Below are 23,123 nucleotides of genomic sequence, written 5' to 3' on the forward strand. Positions count from 1 at the left end.
TACCTTGGATTTTTCGAGCATCTGCAGTTCCTTCTTAAACACAAAGTTTGTGGCACGGGATTGCCCTTCACCTGGAGTGTCGGGGTACAGTAACGGCATCCAAGGATCTCTGTTTCATTCAGAGACTCAGGGGGTGAGGAGAAGAGGGGGTTGAGGGGGAAAATGTATGCTGTTGTGATGTTGCAGGAGCAGAGAAGGTGATATGTCCCAAAAAGAACAAGGAATTCATCCTTGCAGCAGCACAAGAGAATATGTAAACATAGTATACTGTAAAATATATAATAAACGCAAAATGTTTAGTGTGTGTATATATGTATATGTATGTACACACACACACACACACACACACACACACACACACACACACACACACACACACACACACACACACACACACACACACACACACACACACACACACACACACACACACACACACACACACACACACACACACACACACACACACACACGCCACTGGTCAGCCCACATTTGGAATATGGTGATCCATTTTGGGCCCCATATCTGAGGAAGGATGTGCTGGCTCTGGAGAGGGTTTACAAGAATGATCCCAGGAATGTCTGGGTTGACATATGATGAGGGTTTGACGGCACTGGGCCTGTACTCGCTGGAGTTTACAAGGATGAGGGGGAGACCTCATTGAAACATAGCGGAGGCCCTGGATAAAGTGGATGTGGAGAGGATGGTTCCACTAGTGGGAGAGTCTGCGACTAGTGGTCACAGCCTCAGAATTAAAGAACGTTCTTTTAGGATGGAGATGAGGAATTTTTCTAGTCAGAGGGTGGTGAATCTGTGGAATTCATTGTCACAGAAGATTGTGGAGGCCAAGTCGATGGATATTTTTTAAGGTGGAGATTGATAGATTTTTGATCAGTACGGGTGTCAGGGGTTACGGAGAGAAGGCAGGGTTTGGGCGGGAGAGATAGATCAGTCATGATTAAATGGTGGAGTAGACTTGGTGGGCCGAATGGTCAAATTCTGCTCCTATCACATATGAACTTGGATTATCAGGTTGCATTAGGGCTTTTAAGAAACTTGTTGGATGAAGAGGGGGTGGGGGAGGAGGGTGTGGAGAAAGGAGGAGAGAGGGTCGGTGAGGGGGTAAAATCTCTTGTGTTGCAATGTTACAGGAGCAAGAAAGGTGAAGCCAAGAGTGTTTTATTGCCATACGTCCCAGATAGAACAATGGAATTCTTACTTGCAGCAGCACAACACAATATGTAAACACTGTAAACTATGTAATATGAGAAAAAAGAGTTGTGCATGTGTGTATATATATATATATATATATATACTATGCATATAAAAATTGCCTAAGTAGGACAGGCCGATAAGGCAGCAACTCTACCGCTGCGCCACCGTGCCGCCCCCATCAGCCCACAGCTCACCATGGTCTTCTCCATCATGGTCTGCTTTGGCTCAGCCACCAAGCACAACACCTGGAGGCTGCAGCGAATCATCCGATCAGCAGAGATTATTGGCTGCAACCTTCCCTCCATTGGTGAACTGTACACTGCAAGGGCCAGGAAGCGAGCGGGCAAGATCATCTCTGACCCCTCTCACCCTGGCCACAAACTCTTTGAATCACTTCCCTCATGAAGGCGACTCCGGACTGTCAAAGCTGCCACAGCCAGACATAAAAACAGTTTTTATCCACGAGTAGTTGCTCTACTCAACAGCCAAAAATCTGTAGCCTTCCTTTGATCTGGTATGTTGTTGGTTCACATGCTTGATCAACGGTGTTTTATCATTAATGTTTTATTATTAATAATGTTTAGTGTTTTCTGAGTCATTCGTAACTGTCACTGTATGTCATGTTGTTACTTTTGGGCAGAGCACCAAGGCAAATTCCTTGTATGTGAATACTTGGTCAATAAACGTACTTACTACTTACCAACGCACCCCACAGCACTTCCCCGGCCCATCTTCAAGGCTCAGACTTACACTCCGAGCGAGCGTTTTAAAATCTTCCAAAGAGTTAAAGCAAAAACAAAGGCCCTCCAGTTCACTGAAGGTGCAGATCAAGGCAGCTGATGGGAAGCAGTCCATCAAAATGAAACAAAAGATGTTGGCTGATTAAAGGCGACTGTTTTTTATATGCAGCTCGGAGCCGTTGCTGGAGGCCTTGATACCTGATGCACTGAGCTTAACGGCCAGACCACTCTGCAGCAAACATGCTCCGATCTGCACCTGGGATTTTATGACTGCAACCTCCAGCTTTGAGGAGATTTAATCTCCTGTTACACCTGGCTCCGACGTAGACCAGGCACTGCCAGTCCTTTCCAGCCTCCTCTGCAAGCACCCCCGCCCCAAGTCCTTCATTCCTGATCTACCTTAACTGCAATTCCCACCGGCATTCATCGGGCCGCTGGGAATTCGCCCCCTGATGCCCTTTGACCCGCGGGTTCGGCCATTTGCAAATTAGAAAAGGCCAATCGACGTTTCACATTTCCCCAGCGATGAAAGAACAACTAATCCATCATACATGCCCCACTGCTGACCTTTGCTCCTGATCCACAGGGTTGAGGCCATTTAGGGTTTGGTTTAGTTTAGAGATACAGCGTGGAAACAGGCCCTTCGGCCCACCCAGACCAGCATGCAAACTCACACACACACACACACACACACACACACACGCACACACACACACACACACACACACACACGCACGCACGCACGCACGCACACACACACACACACACACACACACACACACACACACACACACACAGTCAGCCCTCGAGGTCAGGGTGAAACCCGGGTCTCTGGTGCTGTGAAAGCCCTGTCCCACGGTACGAGTTCATTCCAAGAGCTCTCCTGAGTTAAGAAAAAATCAAACTCGTGGTAAGCACGGAGAATGAACGTAGCGGGTACGTCGGAGCTCGGGGACGTCTCTTAGCGCTAACGGCAGGTACTCGGGAAGACTCGCTAACGGCAGGTAAGCACGGGAAGACTGGTGAAGATTTTTCAACGTGATGAAAAATGTCCACCAGAGCCCCGAGTACCGACGAGTGGCCAGTACCGTAAATCTCCGAGTTCGAATCAGGGCAAACTCGGGAGAACTCTTGGAATGAACTCGTGCCGTGGGACAGGGCTTAAGGCAGCAGCACTACCCGCTGCCCCGTTTGTGTTGTGTTCCATTAGGAATTTAAGTGTCAATGCCCTTGGTGGGGACTTGTAAATAGACGTCATTCAAAGTCTCAGGCAGTTCGAGTGGTTGGGTGAAGGGAGGGTGTTTCCATTGACTGAGGAGACCAGTGGGCTGTTGAGGACAGAGATGGGGAGATATTTCCTCACCGAGGTCAGGATGGAACGTGGGTCTCCGGCGCTGTGAGGCAACAACTCTACGGCTGCGCCAACTGTCGGGTTACGGGGACGGGCTTACCTTGTAGCCCCCGATGCGGTGATCCGGCTTGAAGTCTTTGCCATTCTTCAGCCAGCGGAGCTCGGGTAGAGGGTTCCCGCCTGCCGGGCACCGGAATTTCACCGTCTTCATTGCCGGGACGGCGTGGAGTTTCTTCTCCATCTTCTCCGGTTGGGCCCAGTAGGGAGGTCCTGCCGAGACCAAGGAGAGACGTCACTATTGGCGTCCGGCTCACCACGGACAAGTTGACCAAAGTACAACCCAGCGGGCGGGGAAACAACAATAAACAACGCTCACCGTTTTTAGCTGCCGGGCACGTTTTTCCTCTCAAGAGTTTATTTTTGCAAAGGGCAGAATGATTTGTGGGTCACCGCTGGTGGGAGCGAGCAGACACAGAGGTCATTGTATCCGACTTGGCACAGACGGCTCCACCAGACGGCACAACTTCTCCCTCTGACTCACTCTCCCCAACCTCAAACACCTTCCAGCTCCGAACCCTCGGGTCAAGCTACAAGATCCCCTCCACAAACCTCTACCATGTTCTCTACCTTCTCCCAAACCTCTTCTCCTCCTTTCATCCTCTCTCGAAAGCCACGCCTTTCGCCGTGCCGCCCCTAATTTGGACGCGGTGACTGACCGCTCGTCCGCTGAGCGGAGACCCTACGGGCTTGGACACGGACGCCAACATAGAAAATAGGTGCAGGAGGAGGCCATTCGGCCCATTCGAGCCAGCACCAGTGATGGGGGAGAAAGCTGGAACTGAAGAGCGTCAGTCTGAAGAAGGGCCTGACCCGAAACGTCACCTCTCCATGTTCTCCAGGGATACTGCCTGACCCGCTGAGTTACTCCAGCACTTTGTGCCTTCCTTTGCAAACCAGCATCTGCAGTTTAGTTCAGAGATACACCGTGGAGACAGGCCCTTCAGCCCACAGAGTCCATGCCAAACAATGATCACCTCCTACACTGGTGCTATCCCACACACACACTAGGGACAATTTACAATCTTTACTGAAGCCAATTAACCTACACGCCTGTACGTCTTTGGAGCGTGGGAGGAAACTGGAGCTGCTGGAGAAAACCCACGTGGTCACGGGGAGAACGTACAAACTCCGTACAGACAGCACCCGTAGTTGGGATCGAACCTGGGTCTCTGGTGCTGTGAGGTTGCAACTCTACCGCTGTGCCACCGTGCCAGTGTCTTCAGCTCAGCGGGTTGAGGATTAACGTAGACTGAGCTCGGGAACGTAGTGTGTACTCAGTAACAACCAGCAGTATAGTTGGTAACATGGACTCCAGGAACGATGAGATCCCTGGGTGCTTCTACCGCTCCCCCCCCTTCAAATTCCTGAAATTGCTCCGGGTTTAATTTCTGCACGGATGCGGGATTAGGATCAGGAGATGACAATTCGGGTCCTGATCGGCTGCTGAGCCAGCCAGTCAGTCAGAGCTGTGTTTAGTTTAGTTATACAGGGCGGAAACAGGCCCTTCGGCCCATCGAGTCCTCACCAGCCAGCGATCACCGCACACTAACACTATCCTACATACACTGGGGACAATTTTTACATTTACGGAGCCAATTAACTTGCAAACCTGCACGTCTTTGGAATGTGGGAGGAACCGAAGATCTCGGAGAAAACCCACGCAGGTCACGGGGAGAACAATGCACAAACCCCGTACAGACAGCACCCGTAGTTGGGATCGAACCCGGGTCTCCGGCGCTGTAAGGCAGCAACTCTACCGCTGCGCCACCATGCCAGTTGTGGACGGCTGGCGTGCGGGCCTGACCGCGCAGACCTGGTGCGCGTTGTGAAGCGTAGACTTGCTGCGCGAGAAGGTCGAGAGCGAACCGTAGGGGTTCCTCACTAGAGGGGGGAGGGGGGTGCGTCAGACCCATGGACCATCAGCCCCTGCAGGTCACTCACTCGGCTCACACCACGTACAAACAAGGGCCAAAACATCATGGCCACGGTGGCGCAGTTACTGTCTCACAGCGCCAGAGACCCAGGTTCGATCCCAACTACGGGTGCTGTCTGTACGGAGTTTGTACGTTCTCCCCATGACCTGGTTTGGTTTCCTCCCACACTCCAAAGACATGCAGGTTTGTAGGTTAATTGGCCCGGTATGAATATAAAATTTTCCCCAGTGTGTGGGGGGGCAGTGTTAATGTGCGGGGATCACTGGTCAGTGTGGGCACGATGGGCCGAAGGGCCTGTTTCTGCGCTGTATCTCTAAACTAAACGACACAATCTGACCATAAGCTAGGTCTGATCGCAGAAGTGTGTAATATCACAGAGTGTTTTACCCAGCGTAGGGGAAACAAGAGCCAGATATCAGCTTAAAGGGACAGGAGAAAGATTTGATAGGAATGTGAGGGGCAAATTTGTCACACAGAAGGTGGTGGGTGTGTGGAATGGGCTGCCAGTGGAGGTAGTGGAGGCAGGTACAGGTAGATCAGGACCAGGCAGCCTGGTGTAAATATGGAGACACAATAGACTGGATGCCAGCCTCTGGAACAATAAACAGTGGTGCAGTGGTACAGTTGCAGCCTCTCAGCGCCAGGGACACGTGTTCGATCCCGACTACGGGTGCTGCCTGTACGCTCTCCCCGTGACCTGCGTGGGATTTCGCCCAGAAAGCTCCAGTTTCCTCCCACGTTAATAAAAAATCTAATATTTAAAAAAAAATATTTTCTGGAGAGAAAAAACGAATTGAAATGTCTTTTCGCCCGCAGTGCACGAGGGGGGCTTTCCGGGAGTGGGCTGGGTTAATTTTTAACCTCGGTGACAAGGGTTTAAATTGCCATTTGAAGCGGAATAAACAAGGGCTCACTGTGCACGGCATTGTTCCCAGCGCTGCATTCATTACGGAAATCACACACTGCAGAATGGGCTGACCTTATACAGAGCGAGCAGGCGGGCAGATTAATGCAGGGAGCCAGAGGCACAGTGAGGTATAGAGTTCCACCACTCGCTTCTGACAAGCCCATCTGCATTCAGTCAAGATTACCAGCCCACCTGGCTGGGTGTTTAGAGCGGGGGGGGGGGAAGGGTGGAGAGGTACCGACAAGGAGGTGGAAAATGGGTCACTTAAAAACCAGTTGTTTCAGAAGGAAGTGCAGGCCTCCTTTCCCCTTTAGGTGAAATGATTCGCATGTGAATGATCTTTCTCTGCCCCATGTGCCATGTTTCTGTGGCCACGTTCCATGTTTAGGGCCAATTTTGGCCAACAGGTCTGTCTAAAGTACAGCCCTGTGCCCCAGGAGACCCTAGATATAGCGTGGAAACAGGTCCTTCGGGAGAATTTCCATAAATACAATTAACCTACAAACCTGCGCGTCTTTGTAGTGTGGGAGGAAACCAGAGCACCCGGAGAAAACCCACGCGGTCATGGGGAGAACGTACAAACTCCGTACAGACACAGACAGGATGGAACTCGGTTCTCTGGCGCTGTGGGGCAGCAACTCTACCGCTGCGCCACCGTGCCTCTCTAGTAAACTGATGTGGGGACACTGGCTTTGAATTAAGGTCCCAGGTTCTCTAGTCTTAAAGAAAAAAGTTAACCACAGGCCAGAACGGAGAAAAGGGGAAATGTCCAATCTACATTGCTAGTGCAATGCACACAATCTCCAATACAGGTGTGCCCGCACACATATAGACATATAAACACACACACGCACACACACACACACGACACACACACACACACACACACACACGCATACACACACACACACACACATAGACATAAACACACACACACACGCATACACACACACACACACACACATAAACACACACACACACGCACACACATACACACACACACACACACACACGCATACACACACACACACACACACATAAACACACACACACACACACACACACACACACACGCATACACACACACACATACACACACGCATACACACACACACACACACACACACACACACACACACGCATACATACACACACACACACACACACACACACACACACACACACACACACACACACACATAAACACACACACACACACACACTACACACACACACTCTTAATACACCTGTTACAGCATTGGGTAAAAGGCAAAGTGCTGGAGGAAGTCAGCGTGTCAGGCAGCATCTGTGGAGGGAATTGACAGGCGACAGTTTTTCTCCCTATTCCTTCTCTCCAGAGATGCTGCCTGTCCCGCTGAGATACCGCCAGCATTTTGCGTCTATCGTCGGTGTAAAGCGCATCTGCAGTTGCCTCCTACACATTCCCCACCCTCCCTGGCGACAAGCAGGGAACACGACACCGTCATCTGTCAAGAGCAGTAGCGAGGAATTCTCCGCTTTTGTTTCAAATCTCCGCTGCCGTCCAAAAAAATCTGCTCCGGCATTGTCTTGTCACAGCCCCTCAGCCATCACCTGTCACCGCTTCCACCACTGCTGGCTGGAAACCCAGAGAATGCAACTCCCTGTGTGGAATGATCACACACACACCCACATTGCTGAGCAGTTCACAGGTTTACCAGTTCAGGTGATAGGAGCAGCAAGCTGAATATCCGATACACGATAACATCATGTGATAGGAGTAGAATTAGGCCATTCGGCCCATCAAGTCTACTCCTCCATTCAATCCTGGCTGATCCATCTCTTCCTCATAACCCCATTCTCCTGCCTTCTCCCCAAAACCTCTGACACCTGTACGTTGGGGGAGTCCAGACCCAGGAGCTACAGTTTAAGAATAAGGAATAAGCCATTTAGAACGGAGACGAGGAAACACTTTTTCTCACAGAGAGTGGTGAATCTGTGGAATTCTCTGCCTCAGGTGGAGGCAGGTTCTCTGGATGCTTTCAAGAGAGAGCTAGATAGGGCTCTTAAAAATAGCGGGGTCTGGGGATATGGGGAGAAGGCAGGAACAGGGTACTGATTGGGGATGATCAGCCAAGATCACATTGAATGGCGGTGCTGGCTCGAAGGGCCAAATGGCCTACTCCTGCACCTAATGTCTATTGTCTATTGAATCAAGAAACTACCCATCTCTGCCGTAAAAATACCCATTGACTTGTCCTTGGCCTCCACAGTCTTCTGTGGCAAAGAATTCCACAGATTCACCACCCACTGACTGAAGAGATTCCTCCTCATCTCCTTCCTAAAAGGAAGGCCTTTTTAATCTGAGGCTGTGACCTCTAGTCCTAGACTCTCCCTCTAGTTGAAACATCCTCTCCACATCCACTCTATCCTGGTCTTTCACTATTTGGCAAGTTTCAATGAGGTGTCCCCCCCCGCATCATCTTTATAGACTCCAGCAAGTGGAGGACCAGTGCTGTCAAACCACGAGCTGACTCTCACTCACACACTGCCCACTGCATGCACTCTTCTCACCACAGAGTCCCTAGCCAGTCACGCAACACAGCGACACTTCATCCCCTCTCCTTCAGTCACAAGCCAGCACTCGACACCTGCGGTGGGAAGTACAGGCAGCTCTGACAGGAGTAGGCATTTTGCCCTTCGACCCAGACATTCAATGTGATCATGGCTGATCATCCACAATCAGTACCCCGTTCCTGCCTTCTCCCCATATCCCCTGACTCTGCAGCCATCAGCACCTCAAAGGACAATGGTAAACCACAACCTTGTCGATAGACACAAGGGCACTCCTCAAGGTATGTCTACTTTGAAGTTACTTTTTTGCATTTATTTTCGTCCATTTGTTCTACATCTCTCCACATCATCATCTATATCTCTCGTTTCACTTTCCCCCGACTCTCAGTCTGAAGAAGGGTCTCGACCCGAAACGTCACCCATTCCTTCCCTCCAGAGATGCTGCCTGTCCCGCTGAGTTACTCCAGCATTTTGTGTCTGTCTTTGCCAATGATGGCCTTGTTCCGTTTCAGTACATATCATGCTCTTACTCTCTCGACACGACGCAGGGGCAGTACCAAACTCCCCAGGAATCATGTGCAGGAAGGAACTGCAGATGCTGGCTTACACCGAAGATAGACACAAAGTGCTGGAGTCACTCAGTGGGTCAGGCAGCATCTCTGGAGATCACGGGCAGGTGATGTTTCGTGTTGGGACAACTTCTTCAGACTGCAGTTTAGCGATACAGGTGCCCGCTCCGACCAGCGATCCCCGCACACTAACACTATCCTGCACGCACTAGGGACAATTTACAATTTTACCGAGCCAATTAACCTGCAAACCGGTACGTCTTTGGAGTGTGGGAGGAAATCGTAGAATCCGGAGAAAACTCACACAGGTCAGGGGGAGGACGTACAAACTCCGTACAGACAAGCGCCCAAAGTTAGGATCTAACCCAGGTCTCTGGAGCTGTAAGGCAGCAACTCTACCGCTGCACCACTGTCTGTCTGCAGTCCGATGAAAGGTCTTGGATGGGGAGGGTGGTGGGAAAAACGGATTGCACTAGGGTGGAGCACAGGGAAGAGAGGGGGGGAAGGGGAGGGGAAGGTGTTCCCTAAAATTGGAGAAATCACCATTTTTATCGTTGATACACAAAATGCTGGAGTCACTCAGCGGGACAGGCAGCGGCACCTCTGGAGCGATGGAATGGGTGACGTTTCGGGTCGAGAGCCTTCTTCAGACTCAATTGAGTATCATTTCATATCATATCATTGGGTTGAAAAATGCCCAAGAGGACTATGAGGTGCTGTTCCTCCAGTTTGCATGTGGCCTCACTCTGGCTATGGAGGAGGCCCAGGACAGAAAGGTCAGGGTGGGGATGGGAAGGGGGGGGGGGTTAAAATGGTTGGCAGCCGGGAGATCGAACAGGTCTTGGCGGACTAAGTGTAAAACCCCTGTCCCACGGTACGAGTTCATTCCAAGAGCTCTCCCGAGTTTGCCCTGATTCGAACTCGGAGATTTACGATACTGGCCACTCGTCGGTACTCGGGGCTCTTGTGGGCATTTTTCAACATGTTGAAAAATCTTCACGAGTCTTCCCGAGCTTACCTGCCGTTAGCGAGTCTTCCCGAGTACCTGATGTTAGCGTTACGAGCCGCTAAGGGACGTCCCCGAGCTCCGACGTACCCGCTACGTTCATTCTCCGTCCTTACAACGAGTTTGATTTTTTTTTTAAACGCGGGAGAGCTCTTGGAATGAACTCGCCCCGTGGGACAGGGCGTTAAGTGTCAGAGTCTACGCTTGGTCTCCCCGATGTTACAGGAGACCACTTGGGGAACACCGAGGGCAGTAGATGAGGTTAGAGGAGGTGCACGTAGACCTCTGTCTCATCTGGCGGGATTGCTGGGGTCGCTGGATGGAGGTGAGGGAGGAGGTGTAGGGACAGGTGTTGCATCTCCTGCGGCCACAGGGGAAAGTACCTGGGGTCTTAGGGGGTGGTTTGGGTGGGAAGGGATGAGTGAACCAGGGGAGTTGCGGAGGGAGGTGGAAAGGGGTGGAGATGGGGAGATGCGAGTGGCGGTGGGATCCCCTTGGACAGAGAACGATTCAAGATGGGTCTGGAGAAGTCCTGGCCAGAAACCTCACCTAAACATGTTCTCCAGAGACGCTGAGTTACTCCGGCACTTTGTGTCTACCTGTCCTCAGGCGTTGTCGGACCTACATATACAGTTACATAGACATACAGTGTAGTAACAGCCATCCAGTCCACATTGACCAGTGATCACCCGTTCATGCTGGATCTATGCAATGCAACTTTCTCATCCTCTCCCAACACACAGGGGGCAATTAACCTACAAACCCGCACGTCTTTGGGACATGGGAGGAAAGATTCTCCACAGTTTAAGAATAAGGAGTAAGCCATTTAGAATGGAGTCGAGGAAACACTTTTTCTCACAGAGAGCGGTGAATCTGTGGAATTCTCTGCCTCAGAGGGCGGTGGAGGCCGGTTCTCTGGATGCTTTCAAGAGAGAGCTAGATAGGGCTCTTAAAAATAGCAGTCAGGGGATATGAGGAGAAGGCAGGAACGGGGTACTGATTGTGGATGATCAGCCATGATCACATTGAATGGCGGTGCTGGCTCGAAGGGCCGAACGGCCTACTCCTGCACCTATTGTCTATTGAAGCTGGAGCACCTGGAGAAAACCCACGTGGCCATAGGGAGAACGTACAAACTGCGTACAGACAACACCCGAGGTCAGGATCGAACCTGGGTCTCTGGTGCTGTGAGGCGGCATCTCTACCCGCTGTGCCACTGTGCCGCCCCTGCTCAGTATTTTCAACCTTTGCACGAGCTGCCGAGGGCTCCTGTTACTCTGGGCAACACGGTGGCGTGGTGGTAAGAGTCGCTGCCACACAGTGCCAGAGGCCCGGGTTCGACTCCGACTATGGGCGCTCGTCTGTGCGGCGTTTGTACGTTCTCCCCGTGAGTTTTCTCCGGGATCTCCGGTTTACTCCCACACCCCAAAGACCAAGAGGTTGTAAGCTTGGTATAAATGTAAATGATCCCTACTGTGTGCAGGGTCGTGTTAGTGTGTGGGGATCACTGGTCAGCGCTGTCCCGATGGGCTGAAGGGCCTGTTTCCGTGCTGAGTTGGAAGAAGGGTCTCGAACTGAAACATCATCCAGAGATCTTTTCTCCAGAGATGCTGCCTGCCCCGCTGAGTTGCTCCAACCTTTCGTGTCTGTCTTGGGTTTAAACCACAATCGGGAGTTCCTTCCGAAACTAAACATCCAATGGCTCAAGACTTTGGAGTGTGGGAGGAAACCGAAGATCTTGGGGAAAACCCACGCAGGTCACGGGGAGAACGTACAAACTCTGCACAGACAGTGCCCGTGGTAAACTTGATCTGGAACCTTAAAGGGGCCCTCCTTAGCGAAGTGTGAAAGGGAGCTGTCTAATTTCCTGGCAAGGCTGCTAATGACTGCAGTGGCACTGAGCTGTGGGAGTGAGAATGCTCTTAGAGGCAACCATTCAAGTGTAAATTCTGCTCAGCCTTGAGTCATGAGCATCGTGGCTGGAAAACAAAGGAGGAACCACTGGCACACCTTTAGAGCTGAGATCAATCTTAGCATCAATCAACATGAACAAAAGGGGCCTCCGTGTCTTTCAGCGATGTATTTGTTATCGTCACGGGCAACAGGGATTGGTGAGCAAGCTTGTCCCTGCAACCAGAATCAAAGATCCTCCCACTCCCCTGCTTCAGTTATATCCTATCCCAGCCATAAACCATACCCCTCATTCAACACATCACCAGTATGGTTATTCATTGTTGCTCAGGGACCGTTTGCAAACTAAATCGTCAGTCCGAAGAAAGGTCCCAGTCTGGAACGTTGCCTGTCAGTGTTCTCCAGAGATGCAGAGAGACGGCACGGTGGCACAGCGCCGGAGACCCAGGTTCGATCCCGACTACGGGTGCTGTCTGTACAGAGTTTGTACGTTCTCCCTGTGACCTGCGTGGGTTTTCTCCGGGTGCTCCGGTTTCCTTCCACACTCGAAAGACATACAGGTCTGTCCCTAAATTGTCCCTAGTGTGTAGGATAGTGTTAGTGAACAGGGATCGCTGGTCAGTGCAGACTCAGTGGGCCGAAGGGCCTGTTTCAGCGTTGTATCTCTAAACTAAACTAATTCACCTCACCGAGATTCATTGTCAATCTGTTGCGAGGAGTTTGAAGCCCACCAGGTTTTGTGATGGAGAATTGAACACAACCGATTAAATAAACTTGGAATCAAAACTCCTTTAAACCCCTGTCCCACGGTACGAGTTCATTCCAAGAGCTCTCCCGAGTTTGCAGCTGATTCGAACTTGGAGATTTACGGTAATGGCCACTCCTCAGTACTCGGGGCTCTCGTGGACATTTTTCAACATGTTGTAAAATCTTCATGAGTCTTCCCGTGCTTACCTGCCGTTAGCGAGTCTTCCCGAGTACCTGCCGTTAGCGAGTCTTCCCGAGTACCTGCCGTTAGCGTTACGAGCCACTAAGTGACGTCACCGAGCTCCAACGTACCCGCTACATTCATTCTCCGTGCTTACCACGAGTTTGATTTTTTTTTAAGCTCGGGAGAGCTCTTGGAATAAACTCGTACCGTGGGACAGGGCCATTAGACTTTAGAAATATACAGGGTGAAAACAAACCCTTCGGCCCACCGAGCCGGCGCAGACCAACAATCCCGTGACACCATACTGGTGAACACTTCACCGATGGGCAGCACAGGCACAGCGGGCAGAGCTGCTGCCTCACCGGGTTCTATCCTGACCTCGGGTGCTGTCTGTGTGGAGTTTACACGTTCTCCCCGTGACCACGTGGGTTCTCTCTGGGAGCTCCGGTTTCCTCCCACTTCGACGGGTGGCGGGGGCCTGGAGCACATTCCCAGGGGTGGCGGTGGAGGCAGATGCCATAGTGGCGTTTAGGGCACTTTTGGATAGCCACGTATATATGATGACGAAGATAAGACACAAAAAGCTGGAGTATCTCAGCGGGACAGGCAGCATCTCTGGAGAGAAGGAACATTTCGTTACTCCAGCCTTTTGTGTCTTATCTTCAGCTTCCGTAGAGACAGCTTCCGCAGAGGCCGACTGACCGCAGCCCATCTGCACTCACGTGCTTCCTTGTTGCTCTTCTCATCCGACTTGTTCCCCTCGTCATCATCCTCTTCCACCTCGTCATCATCCTCATCCTCATCCTCGTCATCCTCTTCCACGGAGTAGACGGCGTCTGGCGGAGAGACAAGAGGTGAGTGAGGGCTCGCCCAGAGCTCCCCCCCCGACCCCCCCCCCCCGCCCACCGTCCCCCCCACCCCCGCCCACCGTCCCCCCCACCCCCGCCCACCGTCCCATCCCCCCCCCCCCCCCCCCCCCCCAACCCCCCCGTTCGGGTCGAGACCCTTCTTCAGACTAATGAGGGGATTGGGAGGGGAGGGGGGGGGACAGAAGGAAGGAAGAGGCGGAGACAGTGGGCTGTGGGAGAGCTGGGAAGGGGAGGGGAAGGAGGGAGAAAGCAGGGACTACCTGAAAATGGAGGTCAATGTGTCAGGCGTAAGACCCCAGTTCTTCCTCACCTCCTTTCTGAAAGAGCGCCCTTTAATTCTGAACGGCCACTGAATCATCAGTGCCCAAGACCCAACTCACTGGGTCTCAAGACCCCCGCCCCCCCGCATGATCCGAGACCCTAGGGCTTCTGGTGGTTCCCCTCACCCCTCACTGCCCCAATCATCCATTCCCAAGACCCCAGACTCAGCCGCCATGGTGCAACCTCAGACATCCTGGTCTCCCTCCTATGTGTCATCACCACCAATATCACCAATGCCCAAGACCCTCATCACCAGGGGGGCCCAGATTCAGACCCCCCTTATCCAAGATCCCAGGCCCATGGTGGGCCTCCAAGGTGCCCTCAACACCGCAATCACAGTACCCAAGACCCCTTAAGGGGCGGAGCGGTAGAGCTAGTGCCTTACAGCGCCAGGGACCCAGGTTCGATCCTGACTACAGGTGCTTGTCTGTACGGAGTTTGTACCTTCTCCCCGTGACCCACGTGGGTTTTCCCCCAGTTCTCCAGTTTCCTCCCACACTCCAAAGACGTACAGGTTTCTAGGTTAATTGGCTTTGTGTAAATGTGAAATTGCCCCTAGTGTGTGTAGGGTAGTATTAGTGCGCGGGGATCGCTGGTCGGTGCAGACCCGAGTGGGCTGAAAGGCCGTGCTGTATCTCTAAATAAACTTAAAAACACCGCTGTGCCCAAGACCCCAGGTTTCAAATCCCCATGATCCAAGACCCCAGGCCCATGGTGTCCATCCTCGGGGCTTTCAGAACCTAATCACATAGACTCCCACTCTGGCCCAAAACCCAAAACGTTATTCCCTTATCCAAACGTTTAGTTAAGATATACAGCGCGGAAACAGGCCCTTCGGCCCACCGAGTCCGCGCTGACCAGCGATCCCCGCACATACCGGAGACGTTGACGGCAAAGTGGGAGGTCTCGCTGCCGGACGGGCCGCTGGCCACACAGGTGTAACGGCCGGAGTCCTGGCGCACCGAGTCGGTGATCTGCAGGTATTCGGCGGTGATGCGGGTGCGGTTGTTGGCGGGCAGCTGCACCCCGTCCTTGGTCCACGCGATGCTCTGGATGTCCTCACGCAGTCGGCAACGCAGCTGCAGCGAGTCTCCCGGGTGTGTGGAGTACGGCTCCACCTCCGACCTCTGCTTCAGCGACACTGCAGGACCAGGGCAGAGAGCAAGGAGCAGGTCAGGTGTGATGGCAGCAGAATTAGGCCATTCAGCCCATCAAGTCTACTCCTCCATTCAATCATGGCTGATATATCTCTCGCTCCTAACCCCATTCTCTCTCTCCTAACCCTGCCTTCTCCACATCATCCCTGACACCCGTACTAATCAAGAATCTGTGTGTTTATATCTGTGTGCGTTTATATGTGTGTGTGTGTGTGTGTGTGTGTGTGTGTGTTTATATGTGTGTGTGTGTGTGTGTGTGTGTGTGTGTGTGTGTTTATATGTGTGTGTGTGTGTGTGTGTGTGTATGTGTGTGTGTGTGTTTATATGTATGTGTGTGTGTGTATATGTGTGTTTATATGTGTGTGTGTATATGTGTGTGTGTGTGTGTGTGTGTGTGTTTATATATGTGTGTGTGTGTGTGTGTGTGTGTGTGTGTGTGTGTGTGTATGTGTGTGTGTGTGTGTGTGTGTGTGTGTGTGTGTGTGTGTTTATATGTGTATATGTGTGTGTGTGTATGTGTGTGTGTGTTGTGTTGTGTGTGTGTGTGTTTATATGTGTGTGTTTATATGTGTGTGTGTGTGTGTGTGTGTGTGTGTGTGTATGTGTGTGTGTGTTTATATGTGTGTGTGTGTGTGTGTGTGTATGTGTGTGTGTGTGTGTGTGTGTGTGTATGTGTGTGTGTTTATGTGTGTGTGTGTGTGTGTGTGTGTTTATATGTGTGTGTGTGTGTGTGTGTGTGTGTGTGTGTGTGTGTGTGTGTGTGTGTGTGTGTGTGTGTGTGTGTGTTTATATGTGTGTGTGTGTGTGTGTGTGTGTGTGTGTGTGTGTGTTTATATGTGTGTGTGTGTGTGCTTATATTCGTGTCTGTGGCAAAGAATTCCACAGATTCACCACCCTCTATAGAAATTTCACCTCATCTCCTTCTTAAAGGAACGTCCTTGAATTCTGAGGCTCCAGTGCCCTGCACAATGTTTGGGACAAAGACCCATCATTCATTTATTCACGGGGGGACTATGTATAAACACTGCTGTCATTTCTACATGGTGAAACCAAAATGTATAAAAAATGGCCTTTATTAAAATCTGACAATGTGCACTTTAACCACATGTGATTTGTTTTCAATTACAAATCTCAAATTGTGGAGTACAGAGGCAAATAAATAAATGATGTGTCTTTGTCCCAAACATTATGGAGGGCACTGTGTGACGTCTGGTCCTAGACTCTCCCACTAGTGTAAACATCCTCTCCACATCCACTCTATCCAGGCCTTTCCAACATCTACTGGGAGTAAAGCAGGGCTGGAAAAAAAGATTCTCTAAAATTGCCTCCTTCCCTGGCTGCCAAGTAAGTCACGCGTGTGCTTGGCGTGATGAATGCAGGCCGTCACGCAGCGCCTCCAACGCTGGGCCCCAGGAGAGAATGGAATCTTGAGATAAGTGATTCAGACCAGACCAGCAAACACACAAAAAAAATATTAAGCCTCCATTTCCTGTTGGAGGCGGGTGCCAAGAGGAAAAACCTTGGGAAGAGGGAGGGCGAGGGGGTCGGAGCAGAACCTGGAGCTGTGCAAGCAGCAGCCGTGGAAACAGCCTGACGCTAACTGGCCCAGTTCTATCAGTAATAGGAACAGGCAGGTAAATAATCCAGCACATAGACACTAAATGTCAGAGTGACTCAGTCTGGACTCTTCTTCAGACTCGCCTTCATTTATTTATGTGCAGGAAGGAACTGCACAGGTTGGTTTAAACCGAAGATAGACACAAAATGCCAGAGTAATTCAGCGGCCAGATAGCAACTATGGGGAAAAGTTCCGAGTTGGAACCGTTCTCTAGAGAAGCTGTCTGACCCGCTGAGTTACTCCAGCTTTTTGTGCCTATCTTTGGTGTAAACCAGCATCTGCAGTTCCTTCCTACATATGTTTACTTTAGTTTAGAGAGACAGCATGGAAGCAGGCCCTTCGGCCCATCAAGTCCGGGCCGTCCAGCGATCCTCACATGCTCATTCTATCCTACACACACTAATGATCATTTACAATTTTACCAAAGCCAATTAACCTACAAGTGCAGAGACGGTTCACCAGACTGATTCCTGGGATGTCAGGACTGTCTTATGAAGAAAGACTGGATAGACTTGGTTTATACTCTCTAGAATTTAGGAGATTGAGAGGGGATCTTATAGAAACTTACAAAATTCTTAAGGGGTTGGACAGGCTAGATGCAGGAAGATTGTTCCCGATGTTAGGGAAGTCCAGGACAAGGGGTCACAGCTTAAGGATAAGGGGGAAATCCTTTAAAACCGAGATGTGAAGAACTTTTTTCACACAGAGAGTGGTGAATCTCTGGAACTCTCTCTGCCACAGAGGGTAGTTGAGGCCAGTTCATTGGCTATATTTAAGAGGGAGTTAGATGTGGCCCTTGTGGCTAAGGGGATCAGGGGGTATGGAGAGAAGGCAGGTACGGGATACTGAGTTGGATGATCAGCCATGATCATATTGAATGGCGGTGCAGGCTCGAAGGGCCGAATGGCCTACTCCTGCACCTAATTTCTATGTTTCTAACCTACAAACCTGGATGTTTATGGCGCGTGGGAGGGAACCGGAAATCCCGGAGAAAGCCCACGCAGGTCGTGGGGAGAACGTGCAAACTCTGCACAGACAGCACCCGTAGTCAGGATCGAACCCGGGTCTCGGGCGCTGTAAGGCAGCAACTCTCCCGCTGTGCCACTATGTTCTCCGGAGATGCCGCCTGACTCTCACTGAGTTGCTCCAGCACTTTGTGCCTTTCCTTGATAAAGCAGCAGCTGCAGTTCCTTCCATCTACCAGCCTAAGAAACCTCTTCTCCTGTGGCACAGCGGTAGAGTTGCTGCCTCACAGCGGCAGAGACCCCAGCACCATCTTGACTATGGGGTGCAGTTTGTGTGGAGTGTGTACGTTCTCCCCGTGACTGCGTGGGGTTTCTCCGGGTGCTCCGGTTTCCTCCCACACTCCAAAGACCATCCCTGGCAGCGTATTCCAGGCCTACACCACTCTCTGTGGAAACAAACTTGCCCCCCCCACACCAACCCACACATCTCCATTAAACCTCCTCCCTCCTTTCTTACACAGTGCCATCTTGTGATGGGCATCTATCTCCAACATGAGAAAGATGCTCTGACTCTGCCCCTCATCATTCTATATATATCTGCTCTCAAGAGAAAAATTCAAGTCTGTCCAATTCAAGTCTCTCCCTGTAGCTGAAGCTCTCTAATGTGGTAAACCTCCTCTGCACCCTCTCCAAAGCCTCCACATCGAGCAGATCCTCTGTGGGGTCTTGCCGTGCCATTCCACGATGGCCTGGGCTTTAGTGAGGATAGAAACATGGAAAATAGGTGCAGGAGTAGGCCATTCGGCCCTTTGAGCCAGCACCACCATTCAATAGACAATGGGTGCAGGAGCAGACCATTCGGCCCTTCGAACCAGCACCGCCATTCAATAGACAATAGACAACGGGTGCAGGAGTAGGCCATTCGGCCCTTCGAGCCAGCACGGCCATTCATTGTGATCAAGGCTGATCATCCACAATCAGTACCCCGCTCCTGCCTTCTCCCCATATCCCTCGACTCCGACATCTTTAAGATCTCTATCTAACTCTCTCTTGAACACATCCAGTGAATTGGCCTCCACTGCCTTCGGAGGCAGAGAATTCCACAGATTCACAACACTCTGGTTGAAAACGTTTTTCCACATCTCAGTCCTAAATGGGCTATCCCCTATTCTTAAACTGTGTGAACCCTGGTTCTGGACTCCCCCAACATGGGGAACATTTTTCCTGCATCTACCCTGTCCAATCCCTCAAGAATTTTGGGACACGGACCTGTTTCCGCACTGTATCTCTAAACTAAACTAAACTCTGTTTCCCACCAAGCCGACCCGGTCTTAACCAGGGACCACAGTTTAAGAATAAGGGCTCGGCCACTTAGGACTGAGATGAAGAAAAACTTTTTCAACCAGAGTTCTGAATCTGTCGAATTCTCTGCCAGTGGATATTTTCATGCGAACGTTAGATTTAGATCTTTGGTCTAACGGAATCTGGAGATATGGGGAGAAGGCAGGAACGGGGTACTGATTGTGGATGATCAGCCATGATCATATTGAATGGCGGTGCTGGCTCGAAGGGCCGAATGGCCTACTCCTGCGCCTATTGTCTATGTTTCTATATTAACTTGTACCTCTGCGGGGGTAAAAGGTGGGAGAGGTGGAGAGAGGCAGAGAGAGAGAGAGAGAGAGAGAGAGAGAGGCAGAGGCAGAGGCAGAGGCAGAGGGAGAGGGAGAGGGAGAGGGAGGGAGAGGGAGAGAGAGAGGGAGAGAGAGAGAGAGGGAGAGGGAGAGAGAGAGAGAGAGGGAGAGAGAGAGAGAGAGAGAGAGAGGGGGAGAGAGAGAGAGAGAGAGAGAGGGAGAGGGAGAGGGAGAGAGAGAGAGAGAGAGAGAGAGAGAGAGAGAGTTAGAGGGAGGGGGGAGGAAGGAAGGGGGGGCGAGTGGGGGAGGAGGAGAAAGAAAGGAATGTGAGGGTCAGTGTGAGATGTGACCAGGCCGGGCAGCTGTGAAGATGCCCGTTCCTGCCGTGATGGGGTGAGGGAGGGGGGGGGGGGGGGGGGGGGGGGCTCGGAGCTGGTTGTAGTGAGGAGGAGGGGGGGATTGATCGTAGATGGAGGGTGAGAGGAGACGAGGCTGGAGGCTGGTTTGAGAGGCGGCTGTGAGTGTGGGGAATGCTTCCTTCAGGCCCGGGGTTGAGATTACAGCTCGCAGCCCAGTGCCGGCCAACAAAAGGCCTCATTGTTCCTCCCCTCTAATCATTCCCCAGCCCTCAATCAGTACCTTCAGCCTGTGTTTACATAGATGGGACACATTCCTCTGCCCGCCTCCCCCACCCTCACAGGGGCCCCCTGCTCTCCGCAGCCTTCTGACGGGATAGACACGAGATGCTGGAGTAACTCAGTGGGACAGGCAGGAGGAATGGGTGATGTTTCAGGTCAAGACCCTTCTTCAGAACTGAGATGCTGCCTGTCCCGCTGAGTAACTCCTGCATTTTGTGTCTATCTTCGGTGTAAACCAGCATCTGCAGTTCCTTCTCATTCATGTGAACATGATGTTGATTTAAGCGAGGCCCATATGCTGGTGTTAAACCCAGATCCCTCCAAAACCTGGAAGGTATAATCCTTCTGGGGCGGATCTGCAATTCCTTCCTACACACCTTGTGAGGGGGCTTAGACAAGGAGGAGCCCCCCCCCCCCTCCCCTTCCATGTTCTGCTGCCTGCAACGACACCCACCCTCCCCCCTCCCCCAACTCACTCCCTCACCCCCCCTCCATCCCCCCCCCCCCCCCCCCCCCCCCCCCAACAACACATCCCCCTCTCCTCCATCCCCCCCCTCCCCCAACAACACATCCCCCCTCCTCCATCCCCCCCCCCTGCCCCAACAAAACAACCCCCCTCCCATCCAGAGGCCCTGTTGTTATTACAGGCCACATAACACCTGGCAATGTCCGCCCGTCCCATGCATCAATGCCAGCCGTGTCTCCGGAGAGATCGGTCCCGCCTCAGGCAGCTCACAGTGCCGCCCATCCTCGCTCACCACATCCCAGGCCAGGGGGCACGAGGAAATGCAGATGCTGCTTTATAAACAAAAGGCACAAAGTGCCGGAGTAACTCAGCAGTACAGGCGGGGACAGGGACAGGCGGCGTTCCAAGTCGGGGCCCCATCTTAAATCAGACGCAAAATGTCACCTCTCCATGTTCTCCAGAGATGCTGCCTTCTTCACACTGCTTTTAGAATGATTCATTGGATTGAAGGCCGAGTCGCAGGTAGATAAGGTGATCAAAAAGGCCTTTGGCACTTGGGCCTTCGTCAGCCAGAGTATTGAGTATAGAAGTTGGGAGGTCGTGTTGCAGTTGTATAAGACGTTGGCAAGTCCACGATTAGAGTACAGTGTTACAGAAAAGATATTGTCAAGCTTGAAAGGGTTCAGAAAAGATCTACGAGGATGTTGCCAGGACTAGAGGGTGTGAGCTATAGGGAGAGGTTGAACAGGCTGGGTCTCTATTCCTTGGAGCGCAGGAGGATGAGGGAAGGTCTTATAGAGGTGTATAAAATCATAAGAGGAATAGATCGGGTAAATGCACAGAGTCTCTTACCCAGAGCAGGGGAATCGAGGACCAGAGGACATAGGTTCAAGGTGAAGGGGAAAAGATTTAATAGGAATCTGAGGGGTGTAGTTTTTACACAAAGGGCGTTGGGTGTATGGAACAAGCTGCCAGAGGAGATAGTTGAGCTGGGACGTTTAAGAAACAGTTAGACAGGTACACGGATAGGGCAGGTTTGGATGGATATGGACCAAGCGCAGGCAGGTGGGACTGGTGTAGCTGGGACAATGTTGGCCAGTGTGGGCAAGTTGGGCCAAAGGTCCTGTTTCCACACTGTGTCACTCTATGACACTATGAAAGATACAGCATGGGAACAGGCCCTTCGGCCCATCGAGTTCATGCTGACCACTGACCACCCGTTCACACTAGTTCTATGTTACCCCACTTTCTTACCCAAGACCTGCACACTTGGGGCATTTTACAGGCTACCAACTAACCTACAAACCATCACGTCATTAGGATGTGGGAGAAAACCGGAACACCCAGAGAAAACCCATGGGGTCACAGAAAGAACATGCAAACTCCATACAGGCAGCACCCGAGGTCAGGATCGAACCCAGGTCTCTGGTGCTGTGAGGCAGCTGCTCTACCCGCTGCGCCACCCCAAGTCACTATCACCCCAGGCCTGGATCAGGAATGTTAGGGCTGGGTAAAGCCAACCTCCTGAAGGGCCAGCACAGGAATGATGGCACAAATGGCCTCATCCTGCATGTTATCTGTTAATGTGTGTTTTATACGACCATTCATAGAATCACATTGCACATAAACAGTGTTGGAGTAACTCTGCGGGTCAGGCAGCATCTGTGGAGAAAAGGAGTAGGTAATGTTTCAGGAGCGGAAGCCTTCTTCAGACCCAAAACGTCACCTGTCCATGTTCTTCAAAGATGCTACCTGACCCGTTGAGTTACTCCAGCATTTTGTGTCTATCTTCGGTATAAACCAGCATCTGCAGTTCCTTCCTGCACAGAAAGACTCTTCTGTCCACCTCATCTATGCTGACCAAGACGCCCCATCTACATTAGTTCCACCTGTTTTACTGTTTAGTTTAGTTTACAGATACAGCACAGAAACAGGCCCTTCGGCCCATCGAGTCCGCACTGACCAGTGCTCCCAGCACACTAACACTATCCTACACACACTAGGGACATTTTTTACACTTATACCAAGCCAATTAACCTGCAAACCTGCACGTCTTTGGAGTGTGGGAGGAAACGGAAGATCTCGGAGAAAACCCACGCAGGTCACGGGGAGAACGTGCAAACTCCGTACAGACAGCACCCGTGGTCGGGATCGAACCTGGGTCTCCACGCTACAAGCGCTGTAAGGCAGCGACTCTACTGCTGCGCCGCCGTGCCGACATTTGGCCCATATCCCTCTGAACCTTTCCTATCCATGTACCTGTACAAGTGTGTTTTATATA

The 23,123-nt window shown here is 51.6% G+C and overlaps 1 protein-coding gene across 7 annotated transcripts in view; it reads right to left on the reverse strand.

Moving 5' to 3' along the window:
• The window catches only part of LOC129713207 (fibroblast growth factor receptor 1-like), a 156,063-nt gene that overhangs the window by 50,510 nt on the left and 82,430 nt on the right, over positions 1-23,123 (reverse strand). For 5 of the 7 annotated variants that reach the window (XM_055662120.1, XM_055662119.1, XM_055662124.1 and 2 more), the window contains 3 exons: positions 15,245-15,508; positions 13,900-14,013; positions 3,407-3,576 (listed from right to left, as the gene is read on the reverse strand). In XM_055662120.1, the coding sequence (XP_055518095.1) occupies positions 3,407-3,576; positions 13,900-14,013; positions 15,245-15,508 (548 nt within the window). The remainder of the gene's footprint in view (positions 1-3,406; positions 3,577-13,899; positions 14,014-15,244; positions 15,509-23,123) is intronic. The other 2 variants (XM_055662126.1, XM_055662125.1) reach the window with 2 other exon arrangements.

Source organism: Leucoraja erinacea, chromosome 35, assembly GCF_028641065.1.
Source record: "Leucoraja erinacea ecotype New England chromosome 35, Leri_hhj_1, whole genome shotgun sequence".
Classification (NCBI taxonomy): Eukaryota; Metazoa; Chordata; class Chondrichthyes; order Rajiformes; family Rajidae; genus Leucoraja; species Leucoraja erinaceus.